The sequence below is a fragment of the Rattus norvegicus genome, chromosome 18, assembly GCF_036323735.1.
Source record: "Rattus norvegicus strain BN/NHsdMcwi chromosome 18, GRCr8, whole genome shotgun sequence".
NCBI lineage: Eukaryota > Metazoa > Chordata > Mammalia > Rodentia > Muridae > Rattus > Rattus norvegicus.
In genome coordinates, this window is record NC_086036.1 from 67,250,863 (window position 1) to 67,274,233 (window position 23,371).

General features: G+C 36.4%; 1 protein-coding gene across 9 annotated transcripts in view; it reads right to left on the reverse strand.

Annotated features, from left to right (window-relative positions):
• Dcc (DCC netrin 1 receptor) overlaps positions 1-23,371 on the reverse strand; it is a 1,103,888-nt gene that overhangs the window by 106,591 nt on the left and 973,926 nt on the right. For 5 of the 9 annotated variants that reach the window (XM_008772087.4, XM_063277118.1, XM_039096588.2 and 2 more), the window contains 5 exons: positions 20,612-20,707; positions 15,524-15,756; positions 11,279-11,417; positions 6,987-7,094; positions 3,305-3,499 (listed from right to left, as the gene is read on the reverse strand). In XM_008772087.4, coding sequence (XP_008770309.2) covers positions 3,305-3,499; positions 6,987-7,094; positions 11,279-11,417; positions 15,524-15,756; positions 20,612-20,707 — 771 coding nt within the window. The remainder of the gene's footprint in view (positions 1-3,304; positions 3,500-6,986; positions 7,095-11,278; positions 11,418-15,523; positions 15,757-20,611; positions 20,708-23,371) is intronic. The other 4 variants (XM_063277120.1, XM_063277119.1, XM_063277121.1 and 1 more) reach the window with 3 other exon arrangements.

Genomic DNA, 23,371 nt, shown 5'->3' on the forward strand with positions numbered 1-23,371 from the left:
TTTCACACTTTATTGGGAAGTCATCACTGAGCACTCTGCTCCTCTGGGCATATGAAATGGTACTCTATCTCTAGGAAACTCGTGTAGTATATACAGATGTGGTGAGCATCTGTCTTTCCTAGTGCACTGCAGGTGTGATGGCTACTCTTGGTCGTTAGCGTGACTACATTTGGAACTAAGTAAAACCCAAGTGTCTAGGCACGCCTGTGAGAGATGTTTTTTGAATGAATCTTTTGAGGTGGGAAGACCTACCCTACATCTGATTCTTTTGAGGTGGGAATGGGAAGTTCCAGATTAAATAGCTGCCATATATAGCTTATATTTAAAAAACGGGAAAGAAGGAAGCACTTGCCCTTTGCCTGTTTTCCCTCACTCTTCCTTCACTGGGATTAGAACCCCATTCTTCATGATTCTTCTGGAATATACTGAAGACAATCTGAGACTTCCAGCCTTGTAGACTGAACAACTACTACATTTTTGGATTTCCCATCAGGAGACAGCCATGGTTGAAATAGTTGGGTCATTACTTGTAAGCCACTCCAATAAATCACGTGTGTGTGTGTATGTGTGTGTGTGTGTGTGTGTGAGAGAGAGAGAGAGAGAGAGAGAGAGATCATGTATATAGCACATATTGTATGTATAAGTGAGAATTATTACATATAGTATGTTATTATGTATAACATAATCTTTTTATTTATTTCTTTAAAGAACCCTAATAGATGAACACACTGTAAATTTCACTGGTCATAATATGCACAGAAACATCCCTTTGCTGTGCTTTAACAATGTGAGAGTTTCTAAATAGAAGTCTGTGAAGGACATGGGGAAGGCAGGTATAAATTTGCAAATTCCTATATGGCCACAAAATAAGACAGAATATTATTTTAATTAAAATTTCAGGGAAATAACTAGATATATCATACACATATTTATATGTGCTTCCTTATTACAGATGTTCTTTAATTCATCAGTGATTAAATATGCAGTCTCCTAGACTCCTCTGGCTGGTTGCTAATAGCAAAAGACAAATTCAAATCTCAAGTACAAAATGCTACTACTGTGGCAAAGCCTGCGTATGAAAGCATGAGGCTTGCAGACACCTGCCTGGGGTATGACCTGCAGTGAGACATTTACTCAGTAGCTAATAGACTAGGGAGACTTTCCTCAGACTTTCTCTCTGTCAAACAAGCTCACATACTGTTGAACTGAGGCCTTATGTTTTCAAGAAGCTTTGGAAACTGGAAATCTTAAGTTCGAGAAATTCCATGAGTTTTGTCTTTGGTGTGGCTGTAGTTCACTGAGAAATCAAATCTTTTGTTATGTATCATTTATTGGCCTTAAAACATTTGTCATTTAAAGGGACATAGAAAATACATTTTTGCTTAACTTTAATAAAGATAGGCAGTGTCGTTTCTTTGTTTGTTTGTTTGTGAGTAATTTAAAATTTGCCAGACATGAAAAGAAAAATCATTTCATAGTGTGAAAAAACTTCATTCACCTAATGATTAAGGACAATGTCAAATCAGTGTATCAGACCTAATACTTCATAATGATCTTGTAGACAATTATAAAAGAAAATTTGGAACTTGTCTCCAGTCTAGAAAATGATTACAGATGCTTTTAGGGCAGTTGCAGTAAACAGTAGCAAATGAAATATTAACTTCCTTAAATAACCTACAGGATGGCTATCAGCGTGGGCTGGTATATACTGCTCATTGGTCTACCACATAAAACATTCAGATTCCTTAAATCATCGTAAAACTTCGCTGGCATCTCTTGGCTGGCACACATCACGAGCATGAAATTAACTTGGCACGTGCCTATAGATGAAGTGTAGGCATTTGCGAACATTATCTGGTTAAATTCCATGCTTCTAGGAAATGTACCGCTGGCTGCTTTTCAATTGCTCACGAAGCAAAACCTGTATTGGACATGATGTCCTAAAAACCTGGGTAAAAGCTAGCTCATTTCTACCTCACCTCCCTCCTGACTACTAGTGTGACATCGGGAACTGTCACACAGGCTTAGGATGAATGCTGGCTTGTGTGTTTTTTGGCAAGATTTCAGGTAAGCTGCTAACAAAATCCAGCTTTTGAATAGCTCACTCATGAGAATTCAAAAGTCCACTGTGTATTAGCATATCTTCCCAACTCACAAACAGACCATGCAGTTATTCTAAGACCTTCCTTTAAGTACAGCAAAGAAGTTGGCAGCAATGTACATCACGAAGGTCTCTCATGAATTCATTTTTCTGAAAGGCAGATATCCATAATATAGTTATATATGTAAGACCCAAGAATAAAACAGCATCACTGTATAGATATAGATATAGATATAGATATAGATATAGATATAGATATAGATATAGATATAGATATAGATATAGATATAGATATAGATATAGATATAGATATAGATATAGATATAGATATAGATATAGATATAGGTGTGTGTGTGCAAATATCAGCTATGGGATATGCAAATTCTTTTTCCATCATTAACTGAGACTCTCGTAATCATTTTATTGTGTAGAAAAATATTATCAGACTCTAAAAGAATAAGGATGTTTTACATAATCAGTACTTGAACTCAGTATTTTCTATACAGATATTAACTGTTTTCAAATTGAGTTTACATGTTCACATACACACATGCACGCACACATGCACACACATATACATATATAGATATATTTACAGGATTGTGGGTTTTCATCAAATCGTCATATTAAAAAATTTCCCTTTTTTGTTTGTGTGTTCTCAATATGTCAATCACATGTATTTTCTGAAAATGGTTTGCTTACCTTATTAAAGCTTTCTTTTAATATAGAACAATGATTGTTATTGAAAGGAAGTAAAGTTGGCAATTTTAATCCATAGACATAACTCAATTCATCTATTTTATTCTCTTAAATATAAAGATCCAAAGGATTTATTGTATATCAAATAAAAGTAGTATACATGAAATCAATATAAATGTCAGAGAGCTATAAATAAATAACTCAAAATAATTATGTCTGGTGTTGATGCCATAAAAATGTGATAAAAAATAACTGTTGCTTTGACATGTTGAGTTTTTTTGGTGGTCAATCTATTTTTTTTTTTATTTTTGTGCAAAATAGTACAGTACATATTCTTCGGAATTGGTAAAAGTAACATTTTAATTGGCTTTGCATGCCCATTACGGGTATTTTTGCCCAAACATTAAAAATATTTGGGGCTTTTTTTCTAACAGAGACTATAGAGTGATTCTATGACCATCCACAAAGAGAAAGAGGAGAGGAGGAAGGTGACATAGTTCAAACCTTTCAAAGTCCTGAAGAGGATGGGATCCGAGAGGGGCCCCACGCCTTTAGCGTTCCGTGCTTGAATTCGAAAGTAATACATAGTGTCCAGGCTCAGATCCATGATCTGATGGGTAAGCCGGTCACCGCTGATAGTCTCCATAATCCAGTCATCGATGGGTATATTCTTGTCCAAGGTATAAAACAAGATGTAAGCTGTACAAAGAGACAAGTGTGACGCTGTTTGGTATACAGAATGCATACTGTAGCTCTCCTTTCAAGCACACACTTTTCTGAACTATAATTTTTAATCATTAGTATATGTCCACATTCTATAAACTGCAGCATTCAGTTTTGCTAGCAGCAGCTGTTTTTTTTTTTAAAATATTGCGAGATTTAGATAGTAATTGTTTCAGTGCACAGAATAAGAACATGGAGTAGGTCGTTAGAAAAACCTTATCTGTCATATTTTAAAAATCACTGCTTTTCCTACCTATAAATCCAGATTATGTTTTCTCTAATACATTAATATTATGAAAAATGTAGAATGGAGATAACATGTTTGCATAATATTCATGGCAGCCCAATAAAGAAAAAAAGGAGTATTTATTTTAGCTGTGCTTAAATAATAAAGATTCATTGGAAAGTATAAAATGCTGCACATATTTAGAATACCATGCACCTGAACAGTCATATTTTATTATTGTAATGGCCCTGGGACGATAGGAGGGCCTGTGGGGTGGTCCTTTCACAAATAACGAAGCTGTTTGGAAAGGAGCTGGGGTGAGATTCTCTACACAGTGCCTTCCAGCAGTGTTTCTTCCGTTCCACCTTAGGCAGGCAGATACACAACCCTGAGCTAAAGATGGCATAGTTGTTACCTCAAATATTAGTAGCTATCATTGGAGGGCTTTAGTTCTATGTTTAGGGGAATGCTACTCTAACACGAGCAGCACGGTAACTTATGGTTGTCTTATTTATGCGTGTGCCACAAACCACATCGCCTTATGTGATATGTATAGCTGAGCAGTAGTCTTATCGAACGTAGGTAGGATATCTTGTGAAAAAGCATCGCTGATTTTCAGAGTCTTATGTATCACGTTCTTAAAGCGCCCTGCTTTCCTTTGAAATGCTATCGAGTCCCTCTTGCTCCCGTCTGAATTTGCCAAATTTAAGTTTTCACACTGAGTTTTACATCTCCTCAGAAATATTCAAATATCAGATATATAGAAGAGAGAGAGAGAGAGAGAGAGAGAGAGAGAGAGAGAGAGAGAGAGAGAGAGAGAAAGAGAGGGGGGTACATGAACTTGGACAGAAGCATCCAAGAGTAGTTGGGAGAGGTGAAAGAATACTATGTATATAGTGTATGAAAAACTAAACTTTTAAGTAAAAAAAGAAAATATGAGCAAAAAAGAAACAGAAACTATGAATATTTTGTCTCATTTTATTATATTGATCTTTATAAATATTCATTGTAAGTGATGGCCTGTTTATGCATGTGTAAATATATGCATGTACACAATGCACCTGGGTAGGTAAAAAATTCCCATAACATAGCATAAAGCATAACCGTAAGAGGGACCAGTAAGTATAGTGCCCAGGAATATGGTGCTCACTGCTTGGCTTTCATGTGCATTTACAATTACTCTTATTGAAAAATTAAAATTACATGTACATGTGAGTGTACATGTATATGTGTTTTTGTTGTGGTGTTTTCTTGCATGTGTATACTACCTCAGGATTATATTCACAATCCTTGCCCTACTTTTCCTCTTTCCTATTCCTTATACTCCCTCAAGGCTTCTTATCTTTCCTTCTCACTGAATCAAATACAATGCATCGCAATTTTGCTTTAATAAATGAATTGTCTTTTTTGGTCTCTGATACTTTAACTGTTGTGTGTGTGTGTGTGTATGTGTGTGTGTGTGTGTGAGTGTGTGTGTATGCTCATGCATGCATGTGTGTATGCGTGTGCGTGCGTGTGTGTGTGTGTGTGTGTGTGTGTGTAAATCAAAGGAAACTCATCCAATGTGATTACATTGGGAAGATGGAACCCATTATATATATATATATATATATATATATATATATATATATATATATAGATGCCTTCAAGTCCATCTTTAGAACCTAGCATGGGCTAAGATTTATAATAGAAGAGGAGATTTCTTAATATTGGCTAGAATTCTTACTTTTACATGAGAAAAGCAGAATTCAGGCTTTCTTTTTTAGAGTTGAAAACGCATTCTGTTGTTTACTTTGACGGGTTGAATGAAGATTTGAGTGAAGAGTAAATCGCACAGTAGTGGGAAAATACGACTAATTTCTTCCTCCACTATGCATAGTTTCTATCATACCTTGTTTCTATTTAGAAAATTTCTGTTTTTACTTCTTAAAATATCATTTTTGACTTATGTCTATTCATAACTGTATATAATGAAATAAAATATAAATGAATCAATGGCTGAGAAAGTACTGAAATGGAACCAGTGAAAGTCGACCAGAACACCAAGAAATGAGACAGAAAAATGGACTGTATCAGCCTGATTTTTCAGAGGCCTGGCGCGCTGACAAGAGAGCGCATGTGCTCCGAGGGGAGGGATTTTATGTTTATGCTCTGCTTCATATTGATCAGCTCATATGAAAATTCTGATTGTTATTACACTAAGAGCCATTTCCTAAACAAAACAAAACTTCAACTTGAATTTCAGTCACAGTTAAAACATCACATTATCTTTTAATTTTGCAAAAATCACAGAATAGCTTGTGAACTGAATTTGCCATCTGAAACTGCGTATTCCTGGTTTGTCTGCATCATAGAAGGACTCAGCCACTGCTGTGTGTGGCACTGCCATATACCTCTTGTATGTACATGTAGATGACAGGAGACAACCTTTTAAATTCCTAATCCAGTGGTTCTACTTCGTGGAGCTATCAGTGAGGCCAGAGCTATAATGTGCACATTTTGAGCTGTATGATTTTTTTTTGTGCTAAGTTAATTCTATGGAGATAGCTACTAAAATCCTAAATTAATCTAAAATGAATAGAGAAGGCAAACTCTGTAATAGAATTCCATTATGTTTTTTTAAAAAATACTAAATTAACATCAGGGGCTCTTAATGGATGCTTTAATTAGGCATTTTTTTGTTATCAGAAATATTTGGTAAAATAAAATCTGTGACTGTGAAATAATCATTATGTTCAAAATTTGAAAGTCAATATTAATCATTTCCCAAACCTCATTATTAAAGAATGAAGCTAAAAGCTAAATGAGAAGTTAAAAATCACAAGACAAACTTCCTTCATGTGATGCACAAAAATATAAGGCCATTAGAAATCCCTTATATTCTGTAATTCTCAACCAACCAGACTCCTTTTAGCCATTCATACATACACAGACACTCCATAGATGCTTGTCTTAATGGTCCATATGAAAAACACAAAATGCCTATCCTAATTAAAATGTCCATCTTCCACACAGAAACTGAATATGACTATGCATATGTGTGTACCTGTATGAACCTTTTAGAGAACTACTCCTTCAGGGGGGAACAAGAAAAGCCAGTCAGAAGAGATGAGGCTATGAACCAAGATGCTGAGATAGACACTCCCCACACAGAGGCAAGAACAGCTGTGAAGGCAGCAACTGTAAGCAACAAAGGTCAAGATGGGGCAAGGTTGGGAGAGAAAGCTTGATGCTTACCGGTGATTTTCCCATTGGCTTCCAAGGGAGGCTGCCAGCTCACAATGACAGCACGAGGCTTCCCCTCACGAGTAATGACTGTCAAATCCTTGGGAGCAGAAGTTGGGGCTGTGAGATGAGACAGAGACAGGGTCTTGTAATTGGTGGTGGAAAACAAGAGACACTGGAGGGCACTTTGTCTTGAGGTTAACAATCAGGCTCTATCACTAAGTAGATCATGCTTATTTTGCCTTTTACAATTAGTCACAGCTATTGGAATCATACAAGTCAAGGTGTAGAATTGATAGTTTACCATGGATGCTGAATGTCTTCTAAAGGTGTGAGTGCAGAGAGGAACAATTAGTCACAACTATTGGAATCATACAAGTCAAGGTGTAGAACGGATGGAAGTTGAATGTCTTCCAAAGGTGTGAGTGTAGAGAGGAAATACTGAGCGAAGAATGCAAGAGAGAGTGTTAAGTGAACTCACACTCATGTATGTATATAGAAAATGTGTGGCCAGTGAACTGAGAAAGCACATGCCTTCCATTAAGGACACTATTGCAATCGTAGTTTATAATTGAAGAAAAGAAAAACTGACCAAATTCCACGAAAAAAATAATACAAGAGAGAGGAAGAAAAACAAACAGGCAAAAAATAAAATAGGTCAAATCTTCTTGTATCTTCAATGGTATGGTAAATATTTTCTAAGTGAGAACAGAAATTGAAAATCAAAAATAGAAAAGGCATTTTAATATAAAAGCGTTTTTGCTTCAATGTGGCAAAAACAAAATAAGAGAGCAAGAAACCCCGCCCACTTCAGATCTATTTCTTTTAAACATTGTGCAAAATAAAGTGTAAATATATTTCAAAGTAGGACCAAATGTGCCCAGCCAATCCCACATCTTCAGGATTTTTGCTGTCGTTTATAACCCCTTTGAAGACAGTTTTTCTTCTAAGCAGCAAGCAGTGCTTCAAGCGCCTTATCTGCAGTTTCCTTTTTATCATTAATTTGACACAGTAAGATTCTCAGATATCTAGTCTCTTTGTTTTCTGCAAGAATTTTCTGGCTTCCAAATAGGACTCCAGTGAATAAGAGAGTTAGAACTTGATCTCTGCTTGAAATCATTTTCATTCTATCCTCCTTGGTTTTTCTAAATGGTATGTAGGGTAAGTCAGTATAGCTGTATGGCACTACCAGAATATCTTCCTACGTATTGATACGTAGGAAAGGTGCAAAACATACTTATCTGCCATGTTTTCCTCAAAGGCCACTGAGACTCTAATTGATCCAAAGTTAAGTTCATTTGGATACGTTGTCAATGCTCTGAACGTATTTAAATTTTTGAAGAAACATGGCGAAGACAATGGACCAAAACGGGAGAAGAGGAGAATGAGAAGAAAGGAAAGGGGAGGGGCAAGATGGAGGAGAAGAACACATATGTCAAGAGGCAGCAAGTATTTCTAGCAAAATATCAGAGGTAATGGCATCTTACAAAAGGATTATTTTCTTAAACATTTCATTCATAATATTTTGTATCCCATGAATAGAAAGATTAGATATAGTCAGAAATCGATTTAGATATTATATAAAGCATATAAAAGAAGTTGTAAATTATAAGGGGAGTTAAGGGATATTAACCATCAAAATATTCTTTCCTGACTTAAAATTCAAATTAATGTTTATTTAGAAAATAGACAAGGGGCGGTGATTAAGTTATTTCGCCAGTCAGCTGTGGTATTTAAAAAAGGTAAAGACACCAACACCACTACCACCAACACAATTCTTCAATTTGTTCTGTAATGCATAGTAATTTACTGAGAAGGTGGTTACTGAAAATACCAACCTTCTAAGTCATGTGTTTATATGTTTTGGGTGTGTACATGTCTTTATTCTAGCTGTGTGGATGATGAATAGAAATTTTGGTAATAGATTTAGTGGCTCAAGTATTTAAAAGCTCTCTATGAGCTGCACATTTCCCCCAAGAATGTGGGAAAGAAATGGGTTTAATGTCTGCCAAGGTCTACACTAGTACTTAATGATCCCCCGGGGCTTGAGTACTCATTTCTTTTCTGGTCAAACTTTTCCTTATTTTTCCAGAGTAAATTTGTACTTTATGCTGTCTCCTACAGTTTCAATATATCCCAAGATTGGTGACTGCAATCCTCCATTGTTCCTCTCTATATTTCCCTTTTTAAAGATGACTTTAATTCTTCCTAATATAGAGGCTTGTAATCTCTTTAACTTTTATACCTAGTACCTGTGGCAGGGCCTGTAAGTTACAAATGGACTATTTATACTTTGCCTTAGAAGATGAACAAGTCCCTTCCATATCTTTGGTTAATCAAATGTACATGGATTTCCGTTTTTACATTCTGTGCATGGGCAGAAGTAGAAGATTAGAGACACAGATATTACACCAGGCTTTTATTGTTGGAATCACCAATGTTCTTCTGTCCCTCTTCCTTTCCAAGAAACATCCAATTTTCTTTTGGAGAAAAATACTATGGGCCACATGAGCATGATAGCTATACAAATTTATAATTTAGGATCTTTGAACAATCTTTCCTTTAGCTCTTTTGTCACCTATCTTAGGACATAACCTTAAGGCTTTATCTCCTGAATGGTTGAGTATTAACTGATACGAAGACGAAGGCAGTCATGGCGTTTCAGAATGCTAGGTTGGAACACCACGAAGGGAGCTATGGTCGCCGATAGCTGTGGCTGGTTCCTTCGGCTGCTATTTTTTAATTTTAATTAAGCAAACCAGAATAAAAGACAGAATGAAATATTTTAACTTAAAATCTTCTCAGTCACCTTTATGTTTACTGTGAGCCACTTCAGCCTGTGGCAGTGAAGTCCTAGAGTCTATATTTGATTTCAGAATTAAAGCAGACCCCCGAGTTAGTCCACCCGCCTTGTTTCCTGCTCACAGTTACAGAAGCTGCTGACACTTGCGCATTATTTCTTTGTTCTCATCACCAGCCTCGCGATCTCCGCCACATGCTAGTCACACCTTTGTTCAGATCATTATCCGAGTGGACAATCACAGTTTCTACTAACCACAAGCCTCAATCTTAGTAATTTTTAATTTTGGCTCTATTGGGACACACCATTGGTGCCTCTACAGGGCTAGGTAGTTGATTAGAAAAATTTAGGGTGCATTTTGCAAGCAAGATCCAGGTGTTCATTTTATGTTTATGAATGATAAAATGGATTTCAGGTGAAATGATAATTCTTTCAGTCAAGTCACATCAGGTGTTGCTTTTTTATTTTTTTTTAAATTTTTCAAGTTTTTATTTGATTCCAATCCTCCCCTTTGGAATAAAAGGAAGGTGGGAGGGTGATATTTTATTGTCCTGGTAGTAGCAACACACTTGGCTGGTCCTAACTTTTGTAGGAAAATACAGACATTGTAATCTTAGTCAGAATTAATAGAGAAAACCTTAGTAATGGAGAATAATAAACTGAAAGAGAAGATGCTAAAATGAGACTATATAGAATGATTTTTATAGACATAAGTACCTACAAAATATAGAACTCTAAAAATTAAGGTAATAATTTTAATGGCATTAAAGTTGTAAAACCAAGGGTCAAATTCTAGTGAAAAAACAGAATTGTATTCAAGTAACAACTTTATTGGCATAATATTAAAATTGGAAAATGTTTAGTGTCTGTCACACACAAACAATATGAAATCAGTTAAAAGTAGTTACTGTTATGACTAGAGAGGTGACTAAGTGGATGGGGTGCATGCTTTTGATCTCTCTCAAAGTGCATAAAGGGTTCTCATTATTTTATACTGTTTCCAAAGCATGATCAAGGCCAAGCAAAAACTACTTTCTCTTCCAGCTGTTGTAATTAGAATAAATATCCAGGAGGCTAAAATTGTAATGTTTTACATTGTCTCAAATTACCCAATACTTATCAGGACTGTTGTTCAAAGCCACTCTTGATCCAGAGAGCTTTCACTAACTAGCTAGATTCCTGTGTATTACATTATCCCAGAGAGAAGAATTCATATTCAGTTACCACCATTAATGTTCTAGAGAACTCACTCTGAAAATCACTGAGATTTCATTAATCATGCAACCAGACTGTTTTAATGTATTGAAAAGTTCTCCGTCTTACAGGACAAGAAGAATGCTATGAGGTGGAGAAGTGCTGTGAATTGGACATGACACATTATTTCACAGAGGACAAAGTACACTTTTGAGTCCACACTAACTCTCTGTCTCAATTTCCACACAGTTAACGAGCACTGATGCGCAGGCCAAGCACGGGCCTTTGAGGACAGTGTCTCCTCACATACCAGCTTCGTAGGTGGTGGCGTGTGCAGTCATGCTCCACGTGCTTGACCTTCTGTTCTTTGTCACCATGACTGAGAACTCATACATGGTATTTGGCTTGAGGCCAGTCGCTGTGTAGCTGAGAGACGTTGTGTCTTCTGACTATACAAACCGGAAACAAGCAAAGCAACGAGACAACAACATGAAATCTGTGAACTCAGTAAATCAAGAAGGAAAACATCTTGCAGATGCATCAGAGCAAAGTAGATCCACTTCTATATTGCTGAAGTGCGGAGCCTGATTCTCAGCCCGCCAATATCTACTGGCTTCTGAGACTTGACTGCTAAGATCAGGCAGTGTAGTGTTCAAGGAGAAGGCAAGTTAGGTGAGTTCCCCGAGTCTGCCCATACCTGACAGAGAGGAAAAAAAATCTGCTCCTAACTTCATTTAACACTTTTCTAGTGGGGCCTGAAGTAAATTCATGCCTTCATCATTGAAATCTTTCAGTTATTTTTGTTTTGTTTTTGTTTTTATATTTCTAGTTATATTAGTGTTTCATATTATGTAGTGTTCACCATCATTTCCCGCTACAATTATTTATTAGCATTATCGTGGTGATGATGTTTTAAAGAAAGACTTAGTTTCAAATTTTAGTGGTTCCAAACATTGGTTGATCTCCTAAGTGGAAGCAGAGCAAGAGTGATGCTGTGTGACATGGTGCTCTTCCTTCACAGTTAAAACGTAAGAGAACATGTATGGAAAAGGGAGTTATTGATCAGAAAAGGAAAGCATATTGGATGACTATTAAAGGACATAATTGTATTGCAGAAGTTGTATTTGACTTTTGAATACATTCTTTTCATTGTAAATAAGCTTATTTACAATAGTACAACATAATCAAATTGGGTCTTTCTTACTTACTCATGAATAAAAAGAATAATAAAGGGGAAAAACATGCCAGTCTCATGGGTCAAAGCTTATTTTCTACATGACTTGACACATTTTAAACTATGGAAATCTTTTAGAAACATCTACTTGTGCTTGGTGGCAGTTACAGCTTTGACTTTTCCCAAGGTAACTACTTGCCATTGATTGTATATTTAAACATGTGATGGGCATTCACTTCTTAAAAAAAGCAAAGCCTTTCCCCATTGGTTAATAATGTATCTATCTCCTTCTAAAAGAAGGAGTAGTACAGCAAAAGTATTAATTTGTACATCTATCATAGGTTAGGCAATAGCTCTGAAAATTCTATATATTTTTTACATCAAGTAAAAATTAAAAGAAACTAGTAACATTATGGTTATGTACCTATTCATCATATTAAATTGAAGATATCAGAAACATTTATCAGAATGTTTTCTCTATATACTAACGGAAAGCTTTTGCTATTACCGATTCTTTAGCCTAAAAATACATAGGAAAATCATATCTGGTTGCATTTATGAATACAGAATACCTGAGTAATCCTCTCGAAGCTTCCATTTCCTCAATTCTAAGTTGAAAGCTAACATGACAGACATTATCATTATCATTTACTGCATGAAATAAGTAAAGTAAAACATAGTGCCTGGCCCAGAGAAAACATTAATAAATGTTAACTACAATATATTATACCTTGTTTCATGTCAACTTTCATCATGTTAGCTATATTTAACTCCAGAATGAATCCTATTTGGGGGAAGAGACCAAGTCTTATACAACTGCCTGTATCCTATTATATGCACAATGCATCTGATAGGCACTAGGCTAACTGTGAATAATTATATTTTGAGTGGATTTCACGTAAAACAGAATGTGATTAAATAGTTCTGGAAAATGAAAAGAAGTTTATACTTTGTAGAAAAATCGATATAATAATTTGAGCAATCAGAATATTAGTGTCAGAATTACTGTCTAATTTGAGAAAAATGAGACTCAGTGATATGATAAAATACAGCAAAAGCACCTCTTGAATCCTTATTATTGGACAGCAGAAGTGCCCTTTGTTCTATAATGAATATGTCTTCCTTATCTTATAAAGCTCTTATGCAATGAATGATGACGTTTAGATATGAACATGGTTTTAACGGCACAAAGTACAGACTAAGTCACCTATTGTAAATAACTGTAAAATTTACTACACATCTTTCTCGTAAACCAGTTACCCTCTTGCCTTTTCCTTGCTACTCCTTTACCCAACTCTTTTCTAGAGACTTCTTCATCTCAGTGTGGAGAAGTAGGAGTGCGTGTATGTGTGTTTGTGTGTGTTTGTGCACGTATGTGCATATGTACACTTGTATATTTGAATATGATTATTAATAGTAAATTAAATAATGCCTTTAGTCATTCAAGCTAATGGGAAACAGCCCAGTTAAAATACTTTGCTTGGTTTTCAAATTCTTTGTAATTCCATGTCTGCTCTACTAACCATTTAACTCAAATTATTTGCCTCAAGAAATCTTGGCATTCAAATGATGCTGGAAAAAAATAGTCATTTTTTTTTAAAAATGCCATTTCCCATTCTGGCAAAGTCCCCATGGTCAGTACAATGACTATATCTACAAAGTGGAATAAGTATGAGCATAACAATCTTAAAGAGGGAAACAGAGTGTTTTATAAAAAATAAACTTAAGCCTGAACCATCTATATGTAGAGATGGCTTTGAATACTCTCAAATGTCTTCTTTTGCATTCCTGATACCGATGTCCTTCTACAAGGTTCTGCTGACTCCAGTATCCAATAATATAAGGAGATGTATCTCCTGTTAATGCTACTGTATAGACTTTCCCGGGGAGTTTTCCCCAAATCCCTGGTCTATCAGGGCAGCAATATTAAATGAAACATATTTTGTTGTCATTGATATTGTTTCAAGAACAAACTGACTCATCCTAAACCATAATGTTTCGACCATTTAAAAGACGAAAGACACTATGGCAGAGCCAGCATGATCGTGCTTAGACAGAAGCAGATTTTTTACCCTATCTCCAGATGTGGGGGCAGAAAAAAATCTCCTAAGACGGGCATTTTCCAAGTTCCCATCGTCTTGAGGCTAGACTGAGGGATATTGTAGTGCCCTGAGGGGAAGGCTCTAAATCCTTCTTAACAGCCATTCCTGAGGAGTGGCAAGAGCAGAGATTGAAGTGATTATAAGGAAACTGGAAGGGGCAAGTTTAAGCTACCGGATCCCTAGATTTACCGGATCATTTCTCTTCTTCATTTTTTCTTAGATTTAGAAAAGTTTTCACACTGTATCCCAGGATGCCCTCAAGTTCTTGCCAATCCTCCTGCTTTTAGTATCCAGAGTTTTGAGGTTATTGCGTTCACTTTCTTTTTCTTCCTGTTATTGTCTTGTAAACTGTTAACTTTCGGCTGTCGCCTTACATGGATTGTTTATGGAGTCTTCAAGCATACATCTATTGAGACTCGTGCATGAAGTATTCTGTTATACGTTTTAAGTAAGCAGAATTAAAGCTTTATTTCAGAATGGACGATTTAGAACTGTTATAGATACAGAACAGGTGCTGGCTGATCTTCCTTATTTTTTTTAATACTGTCTACAACTTAGACATGTTAGCCTGGTCTCAGGCTACCCAGATGCCTTTGTAACACTTTGTTAGAATTGCTAAGCTCAGACAGGAGATATGGAAAGGTAAAATGACAGTGTCCCTTATACCACCAAGATCTCTGGGAGGAGTGTGAAATGATTTGAAAATGTGGACATGAACAGGAAACTGGTAGAACTCAGGTTCATTTTAGGGATTTTTCTTTACAACACAAAGGTAGTTTCTAAGGTAAATACAGAAATCAATGTTAATGGCTTACAATACATTTCTAGGGTGTTATAAAATATTTTCACCTCGTTTATTCCTTGTTAAACTCTCAGGGAGTTTATGATATTAATATCAGTGAGTCTATGATATTAATGGACAGCAATTTAGATTCTAAATTGAATCATATCAGAATCTATCCAGATGATGTGTTTGGAGCCTTGCTATCACCAAAGGAAAATGGTATTCTTTCACGCAGAAGCAAATGTCTGGAGTAAACAGCATATGGTGGAATTCAAAGATCATTTTTGTAGCTCGTGATATTTTTCTTCCTTGCCTCTTATTGATTCCAAAGGCATAATTATTCTAATGAGTTGTAGATTTTGAGCTCTTAAAAATGCCTTGTTGTAGTACGTAAAAGTAGGGAAATGACTTACGATACACCAGGAAACATTGAATGAAACTCATCGAACATACACAAGTTCACTTTACATTTCATGCACTTTATTCGACCGTCACCTTGTACTTGGCACTGGCGGAAAAGCTGGTCCTCCACCGAACCGTGTAAAGCCGAACGTCGGATGTCTTCTGGTTCTTCGGGACAGAGTTGTCTGCCCAGCTGACCCTCACAGCCTCGTGGGTAAGAGCCACAGCCTGCACACCTACTGGTGGGAGCATGGGGGTGGAGACATCTGGGCCCGAGGTGGGGAAATCATCAAGCAAAGGATAATAATCAACGGGGTCAGTGGGGTCTGGGTTAAAAAAAACCCACCAAATGAAACAAACAGATAAATGTGTAAACAAAGAGTTAAAATAAAGATCAGTGGCAACACGTCACAATGAGTTAAATGCATGGCAATAATGATGGAGGGGACATGAGAAGAACAGAAAAAATGCAATTAATTAAATCATAAAATATACCAAGAACAGTATTGCTATGTTAAAATAACAGCATTCCTTATGTTTATATCTAATTAGAATATATACCCTAAGGCTCCATCCTGTTGGAATATTACACATTGATTTTTACAAGGTATGATGGACTAAATTATCATGTTCATGATTTATCAATGATTTTTAAATAAAAGCAAGAATGGTATTTCTGGTTATCTTTTTCCTTAAATGGAAATAAATGCTATTGGATACCTTAATTTCCTTTTTTTTCTCTCTGACTTTATTAGTTCTTTGCACTGCTTTTCTTATTGCCTATATTATATCTGTATAGATTTTGTTCAGTCAACACACAGACGATAGTGAAAGGTCCTTGAACTATATCAGTCGTTCTATCAATGCACATATTCAGAGTGAACAGAGTCACATGGTCACATCGGTCACTTTATATCTGATGTCCTATAATCTGGTATGGGATGGCAACTGGCAAGTAGGTTTTCTTAGATTACCATCTTAAACTGTGGAAGCGCTCGCTCATTCACCAGCACTCTCACACGTGGGTTAGTGACATCTTCATTCCTGTCACACACTCCTATATTGCATTCCTGATGCTAAAACTGCAAGTTCAGTGGAAAGAACGCACACCACTGGGGAGGAAGACAAATTAACTTCCTTCAGAATGAGATTTCCGTTGAGCATCGCACAGGCTCGGATCGATACCGTGATTGGTGTTGAAGACTGTGGTGCAAAATTCTCCAAAACACCCTTACACTTTTGCTAAGTTACGACAAGCAAAATCAGAAACATGCTTTGTGGCAAGGGTAGTCATTCCATTTGGAGACATTCCAATTCATAGATAACAGCTTTGAAATCAAAACTGACCTTTGCATAACCCAGCAAGGAATCGCACTAACAAAACTTTTAGGTCCGACAGTGTAAAGCTAAGCCTGGACAATTGATGTCATTCAAAGGAATGAGGTCAGATAAAATGAAGAAGAATGTCTGCAGAAACTTTTAAAATTTATCTATTCATTTATTTTTAAATAGCAAAGTTTAGAGCTGGGTGGTTGTTGGCTCCTCTGTTGATTACTTCCTCTGTCCCTTGGATTTCAAATTCCCATGTGCCTATGTATCATTTGGATTTCCCATAAATTATGAAACATGTTCCTGGACTATGGTTTGGAGAAAATATTTTTTTGAAAAACTGAAAAAACAAGCCAAAAGAAAAAGAGCCAAAAGGAAGGAGAGAGGGGCAGAGGGAAAGGGAGAGGGACATGAGGGAGGGAAAGGGGAAGGGGAGAGGAGGGGGTGAGGTTTTGGATTCAAATTTACCGACAGAGCCCAGGATTTTGTTTTTCTTTTGATGTCTCTTTTCATGAAGGGCTCCTTTAAAGCCAAATGAATTTATGAAATGACAAAGAGAGAATAGAGAACACAGCAGTCGCTACAAGGATTAGAACCATCCACTTGGTTTGTGGGGCAGGAAAAGATGAGCTTGCCAAATTGAAGTATGTTCTCCTCTTGTCTGACTTTTGAAAAGGAATTTTATGAATAGAGGAGGAGTAGTTCAGTGTCTGACTTATTTTTGACTCATCTGCATCATGGCTACCACTTATATTACTTCTTTGCTGCACTTTGTGTAAGCGTGGAGTCTCCTCTGCATTATTTATAAAGCTGATCAACTACTCCTATGACAGGACATTCTAACATTCCACGTATCTACTTACGATTTTGGAAAACACAACTGTTCATGGCTAATATTTACTGAGTATTCGAGAATCAGTTACAAAAGGAGTCTATTGTATTAACGCAGTATTGTCTGTTGTGAATTATTTGTGGGCCTAATGTGACCCATAAAATTTTGCCAATGACCAAGTCTTATTTCCTTTCTTAGGGAACGCGACTTATTTCCACTATTTTTCCTTGCCCATCCCCATAGAACTATGCTGCATAAATTAATAGCCACGTGTTCTGTGGATGATACCAACTTGAATTAAATAAATAATTATTTAAGCATTTGTTCACTTTTTATGGCAGACGATGTCAAAACTTCCCATGGCGCTAAGAGCTCGGTCCCCACTGTAAGGGAAAGATGAGACATGCTGCATCTAAGGCAGAGAAGAGCATTCGAGGAGATAGAAAACTACAGTGGGAATATATGCTACACAAACTGCAAGTGCTCTTTTCTATTCTGCTCAAAACATCTTTGAGACATTGGATATAAGCACGATTTTGCTACTAAACTGTTCTTTAATGTTTCTTTTTGTGTTAGGATGCCTTATATGCTGCTGGATTTCAGAGGTATATGAAGAAGTATGTGTGTATGTCAGCATATATGTGTATGTGTGTGTGTGTGTGTATAATCTTTCTTCTGTACAGCTTACCTTCCATTTATCTGAACTGCATATATTTACATATATATGTATATATATACACATATATATGCATTAAAAGTGAGTTCCTAACATATTTTGATAGCATCCTGAAACTTTAGATATTTGTTTGAAATTGGCTTTAAAGTCAATAATAGTTTTCAACTGGATTATACTTTCTTTAAGCCTTGCTAAAATGGTTAAGAATACATTAATTAAGTCAAAGAATGTTCTTCATTAACCTCTGATTATTCTCTGCACCTTTCCCTTCTCCAGGTAGAAAACAACTTGTTCTTACAGTAACAGTAAGAAAGCCCTTGGTGGAAAAAGAGTTTTCCTGTGTGGGACCAAGGTGAAAGTTTCAGTAGCTTGAACTGATATTCCCAGTCTGAGAAAAGGCCATGGAGTTCACCAAAGGCTACTGGCACAGCATTTAGAATGCTCCAGGGCCGGGCGCTTATGTTAGCCTAATGCTTTCATTGTCTTTGATACATTTTGTGTATGCTTTTTGCTGGATTTTTCCAAGACTTCTCATGGGAATGCTTGGCAACAACTCAAAGCTAAAAAATGGTTCTTACATGACAATATGACACATTTATAAATGCAAGATTCAATCAGAGCCGTGGCCTCTGATTCCTTTGGTTTGCTTTTTATCCTCCATGCAGTGCGGAAGCATAAAAATCATTCTACTTCCAGGTAAAGGTTTATTCTTTATTGCGAAATGGCTGCTTCAAACATCCCTTTACAGCCCATTACTGTCTTTTCTTCGAGAAGAAATTTCCTGACACAATTTCCAACTTTGGTATCACTTCGTTTCGCAGCCCCATTAGAATCGGAATTGTTACAGGAAAATAAAACCTGTGTTACGGATCGCTGGCGTTTGAGAAAACATGGTGGCGTGCCATATGCTAAGAATTAAAAACTGACAGCAAAGGCCACAGGAAAGATGTTAATACCACTGATGCTTCCTTCCGCACAGCTTACCTTCCGTTTATCTGAACTCTGCCCCTTTGCTATTGTTACTTTCTATTGAAAAATGGGCTTTCATCCCTACCCACGGCAGTCCCTATTTGTGGGACTTAATTTTGTTATTAGTAATGGAACATCTTTGAAAGAATGTTTTTGGTGGAATTTTATGTCAGCTGACTATAGCTTACTGTCACCTTGACAACAAGGTCTCAGGACCAGGACGGGGAGGACATACCTAAGGCCAACCAGAGGGATCCTAGGTATAGCCAGAGGATCCTGCTATTTTCCACATAGCCTCAGTTTTTGGACAGTCTGTGAGACAGGGGTAGTGAAAAAATTCTCAGGATACTCCGTGAATGGCCCTTGTGAGCTTGAAAAGCAAATATAAAGTTATGTAAATCTAGGCAGCAGAAAAAGTAAAAAGATCTCAGGATTTATCCTTCGGCCATTTATGTATCCTCATCTGGAATTCATACTCCAGTAATCATTTGCTTTTTGATGTTTAGTATCAAATTTGGAGCTTGATCTCTTAATCACTTCATTCTAATTAAAGTGAAAATTGACGGTCAATCAAATGAAGGATGAAGGATGTAGATTTGTGAAAAGGGAGGGCGCAAAATATTAATTGAAGATACAACTTTTTTTTTTGGTCCAGGATTTAGGCAAGTGTTTGGGAACAAATTGTTAGGAGCAAAATGATGATTTAATTTTTCTGGTGGTCACAAACATGATGCATATTCCATTCTTGCATAAACCCAGTATTATTGACAACAAGCCATCAGCCATGACTTAGGTCTTGCCATGTTAACAGTGTCTCATGTCTTCCCCCATTTTGGTCTTGTTTGCTGCCAAACAAGTTTAACTCCTGTAGCCATTCTTGAGGCAAATATTCTTTGTATCAGCCAGTCTCTTATTTATCCACTGGACCGGTTACCTATGGCCTAATTCATAATTCTTCTTTGTAATCTATCCTAATCTAATCAGTTTATCCTTGTCACTTATCTGAAGGATTACATTGAGAGAAATGAATACCCATTGGACATTTAGAGTCTTAGACCACATATCCTCCACTCAAATGTGAGTGTTAAATGACAAACTGGTTAATAGAATGAAGAATCACATCTGGATGATTAGAAATGCAAGAGCTGAATTCTATAAGTCCACATACTAATGTATAGAATGAATCCTAATTCTTTTGGGAACCAAAGGATTAAGATATATTGTATACATATGCATGCATATGTTTGTGATAATTTTATATAGTCATTTTAATATTTTCTTTTGTATTTTATTCTATTTTTAAAAATTTGCTCTTCCTTACCATAATCCAAGCACTGACTACCTTGTCACAAGAGGATTGATGTTGGGTGCATACCTGTTATGGAACGGGTAGTGGCACTTTCGTAGAGAGGGACACCTTCTCCAGCATTGTTGAAAGCTTTTAAGGAGATTACATAATGAGAACTCGACTCTAGAGGAAAACAGAAACAGTTGGACATATGAATTATTGAATTGAAATGCTCACGGTGAACATCTCCTGAAAACAAATTTAATATAATCTTTTAAATAAATTGATGTTTGAAAATGAGTGTGTTGGATTCTGGGAACAACCAGCTCTAATGGAAACAGGCTTTCGATCTTCCTGAATCTTCGTTTGAGCATTAAATGCACAAGAGGGTAGCGAACTTAGAGCATTAGCCACTCTGTACAGGGTGGGTGATGACTGATGCTTATCTGCAAACTCCAAAATACATTTTTTTTTAGTTTTTTTTTTTTAGTTCCCAGCAGATTGCCCAAGGTACCAAGTGTCAGCCATTCTGCGTCAGTTAAATCAAAAATGGGCATCAGACTGGAAATCAGGATGATCCTAAGGAACTGTCAGGTACTGAAGAAGGCAGAGCATATTAGATTAAAGAACAAATACAGACACTTGAAACTGACCTGCGAGAGATCCACTCCAGGACAGGACCAATTATAGTTAAATTATATCAACTTGACACAACATTAAGGCACCTGAGAAGAGGGAATTTTAACTGAAAACTGGCCAGGTCAAATTTTCATGTGCTTATGTCTGTGAGACTGCCTTTACTGGTGACTGACTTGGGAGTAGCCACCCTTGGGAGGAACCAGGCTATGCTGGGAGGCAATAAAATCCAGGCACGTGAGACTGGGTTGTATGAGAAAGATAGCTGAGCAGGAACCTGAGAACCAGTTAGCAAACAGCATTCATTCATTCATGGTTTATGCTTCAGATTACTGCTTCAGTTTCTACTCTGACTTTCCTCAATGATGAATTGAGACCAGGAAGTATATATTGAAATAAACCTTCCCTCCAGATGTATTTGTTCATGGTTTTCGTCATACCAAGGTACCAAAAATATAACCAGATACAGAGGGAGGAGTAAGTATGAGAGAAATGAAGGGTGATTCAATGAACAACATCGACGGGGGAAATGGAAAGCAAAATCAAGAGAAGAAGAAAACATGAGAGAATGAAAATGTGTGGAAGAAGGAATTCAATATGAAAGTTGGTGTGTGCAGAACTCAAATATACTAAGTGGATTCCTTAAAGAAGAAAATCACACATGAACATAAATACAGAGAGATACATGTTGTTTTGTTTATTTAATTGAAGAATGTAGATAAAAGGGATATATGATTCATTGAGGGTAAAATTAGATCATTATCAATTCTAATTATGGAAATAGTTTATGAAATAAAATTTCTATTTTATTCTATATAAGAAAATATTACTAAAGGATTGTCTAGTCAAAGTTAGTTATGAATGCAATGGAGGAGACTAATCAAACTGTTACTCATTTCTAACCATTGTATATCATTTTGCTGACCATCAGAACTAATAGAAAATAAGGTTTAGACATCCAAAATGACCAGAGCCAACTGTGACCAGGAAGCTAGCCTCTGAGTAATAAAATCAACGAACTAAAGCAAAGTGACAGGAGAGATTTTACTTTGTAATGGCTTCATGCTCTGATACTATAATGATACAAGAATCAATGGATCACCATAGTGGTCTTTATGCAAGAAACAACTGAGTGATTTTTATGAGGTAGGACCTTTTGTTGTTGTCATTCTAAGGCAAGCAAGACATAAATAAAGCAACGAACAAATATGAGGGTTACAATTTTGCATCCGCTGTGTCCTTGAAGGCCAGAGACTTGGTAGAGATGGAGGGCCACATAGATTTAAAACAGAATGGTTAAGGTCTCATGTTCTTAATTTGAATTACAAAAATGGTTCAAATTTTATAAAAGATTTTTATATCTGTCAGGATCTATCTACTTAAGAAGTTGAGAAGTACTGACTGATAGTATGAAGCAAGCCTAGGGTATGGGCCGCAGCTGTATAAAATGTTTCCTACTGTATCTAGTAAGTGCTTTTATAGAACTCATGATCCCAAGTTTTAAGATGGAAACATGACAACTGAGTTTTAACCATTCTGACAAACTAGAAAGGGAGAAGCCAGTCAATGACAATGAAGATCGTCAGTCAAAAGATACAAGAATTACTTTATATAACATTCCAATGATCACAAAGATAGTTAAAACAAGGAGCTTCAATATATCAATACCCAGAAGTATATATGAATGTACTCATTTATAGACGTATTTTAAAGATAAAAGTTGTCCAGTTCTGAAATTGACAGATAACCACATTATTATCTTGAAAATTGATAAGGAAATGAGCTTTAATCACATTGTTTTATAACTGGACATTGTGTGAGGATTACCAAAAGCAAGAGCATCCCTTTAAACCTTCCTGGAAGAAAAATTGAATGAGCCAAGTGGAATATTCCAATTCCACAGTCTCAAGGAATTAATCTACGATTTGAATATTCATCATTTCCCAGATAAAACAAAGAGAAACAACCATGCACTCAGTATCTCTTACCAAAGTTATTATTGATCTCTAAAGTCTTGCCCCAGGGGTCTAGCCTCTAGCTGCCAGAGCACCGCAAACAGCCGAGAAACATGCTGAAGCCAGTTAAAAGCATACATGCAACGACACGTATCATGCTTGTATTTCTGTGCCAAAGTGTTTATACAACTGTGATGATGCCTTACAGTGAGTGAGTTCATATTTAATGGTGATTTTTGAAAATGTATTAGATCTT